The 2,327-nt window shown below is 38.9% G+C and overlaps 1 protein-coding gene across 1 annotated transcript in view; it reads right to left on the reverse strand.

Moving 5' to 3' along the window:
• The window catches only part of unc13b (unc-13 homolog B (C. elegans)), a 148,154-nt gene that overhangs the window by 96,331 nt on the left and 49,496 nt on the right, over nt 1-2,327 (reverse strand). The window contains exon 6 of the mRNA XM_015390447.1: nt 1,007-1,077. Coding sequence (XP_015245933.1) covers nt 1,007-1,077 — 71 coding nt within the window. The remainder of the gene's footprint in view (nt 1-1,006; nt 1,078-2,327) is intronic.

A 2,327-nucleotide genomic window follows, 5' to 3' on the forward strand; every position in this document is an offset into this window, starting at 1 on the left:
CCAGACTGATCTGCGAGTGAAATCTTGAAAGCTGGCGAGATCAGGATGGTCTCACGAGGCTAGCCATTAACACCTATAATTATAGATGATAGAGTTGAGCCTTTTTTCAATGATTAGTCCTGTTTCTATTCTAGACATAGAGAAGAAGAAGAACTGTCTCAGATCTCATCTGCTTAACTCTTTTTTTTTTCCATACAGAGCCACCGCTGAAGCTAGTTACCTTTTCTATCATAGAATGTATTTTAAGATCAGTGTTTCTTTGTTCATTCTGTATTTCTGTTTCGGCCTCCTTGAACCCCAGTCGGCCTCGGCAGAACGCCGCTCACACCGAGCCCGGTTCTGATTGAGGTTTGTTCCTGTTAAAAGAGAGTTTTCCTCTCCACTGTAACTGTATGCATGCTTGGTATCAGAATCAACAAAATGCAAGCATATATCCACCGTTACTACATGCTCATACTGGAGTTGTGAATCCTGAAACGTCGATGACTAGATGCAAACAGCAGGTTTTCCCTTAGATTGAAAAGTTTTAACCAGCCTGACAGTTGTGAATTTGTGCTATACAAATAAACTGAAACTAACATGTGGTTTATTTATTTTACTAAGATAGATGGAAACCTCCAGCACCAAACACGCCTGAGTCTGCTGCAGGTTTCCTCCAGTTAAAAGGGAGTTTTTCCTCTCCACTGTCGCTACATGCATGCTTGGGTGTGAGGGATTGCCTTCGAGTCAATGAGTTGATGCAATCGGCTGGTTTTCCTTAGATAGAAAATTGAATAAATCCGACTGGATGATCAGGTTGAATTGCAAAGGGCCTTGAGATGACATGTGATATGAATTGGCGCTATATAAGTAAACTAAATAAATAAACTGAATAAACTTTCCAAAATCAGAATCCAGACCAGAAACCAAAGATCTAAGCAGGAAGCTGGAACCTCTGAACATTAGTTAGCAATTAAAAAAAACAATGAATCTGAGCTTCTTCTAAAAGACAGAAGCAACATTTTACCTCGTCGTGGATTCCCATGTTGATGCGTTCAAGCTTGCCCGTCCAATACTGAGCCTCATCTTCTGGTATATCTGTCGGTAAATCATTTACAAAAGCATTTCAGAAGGTTAACATTAAATATTCCTGTTGGTTGAACTTCCCAGACTCACTGAGGGAGTGCAGACATAAAGAACACCAACAGATCTACTCCACCTGAATGTGAAATAAAGTGGAATACATTGGAAGTGACAGGAGGTAGAGAAATAAGCATTTCTCCAGCCGCGGTGTGTGTGTGTGTGTATGTGTACTGTATCCCATCATTGCTGTTTTAAAGTGGGTTTAAGCTGCTCAGCTGGCAGATGCACATTAAAGGGCACAGGCACAAAGGCCAGGCCTTCAAAGAGACGCCGACCTGCACCTGGAATGGTGGCACATGGACATCATGAGACAAAGAGAGGATAAAAATGTCTCCCACGCAGCGGGGTGGGGTTAAGGAGACCCTTCGTTTTAACTTTGATGTCTTCTGACCATCAGGCTGTGGCAGCTGCAGTGATTGCAGTACTAGCAGAGCAGCGGTCAGGAAGATATCGAACCGACAACCAGGGCTCGACATTGGAATCAGACTGCATTTGATAGCAGAGCGTGTTTTTTTTTTCTTACCTGCTCAGCACTAAAATAAGCATTTTTTAAATCAAGCACATTTCTTTTGGTATAGAGTTCAGTAAAAAACTTTTAAAAAAGAATTCTGTTCGAATTAAAAATATTTTTTAAAAATTGTAATAATTTTCAGCAAGAAAGGAGAGTTTAAGTCAGTCTTTCTTTGAAAGCACTGACTGTATGAACATTTTATAACACATTAAACGTCATCAAAGAGCAAAAATATAAAGTTCTAAAACATCTAACCTGCTTTATTCCTCTTTAATCATAAAGTAAAAACATCATCCTATCTACATAATTATATTGTTGCCCACGTTTCCAACCAAACTCGTCAACATGGAACAGATTTTTAGGTCCATGTTTTCAGATGTGTCGCCATTTTAATCTATTATATAGGTCGATCAAAATCAAACTTCTTATATTTCATTATACAAATTCCAATAACAGGAAAGAGACTTTAGATCATTAAAATTAACTGCATTGTTACTTTTTTGGACTGTTACCAACTCAGTTACTGTTACGTTTAACTAGTTAAAGGTATAGTTGAGGATTTTCACGAATTTTTGAAAAGACCCGCCCTCACAAGTTAAAAAAAAAATGCACATGCTCAACCCTGCAACTAGGGCTGCAACAACGAATCGATAAAATCGATAGAAATCGACTTTTAAAAGCTTTGGCAACTAAT

The sequence above is a fragment of the Cyprinodon variegatus genome, unplaced genomic scaffold (genome assembly GCF_000732505.1).
Source record: "Cyprinodon variegatus isolate N-32 unplaced genomic scaffold, C_variegatus-1.0 Scaffold500, whole genome shotgun sequence".
Classification (NCBI taxonomy): domain Eukaryota; kingdom Metazoa; phylum Chordata; class Actinopteri; order Cyprinodontiformes; family Cyprinodontidae; genus Cyprinodon; species Cyprinodon variegatus.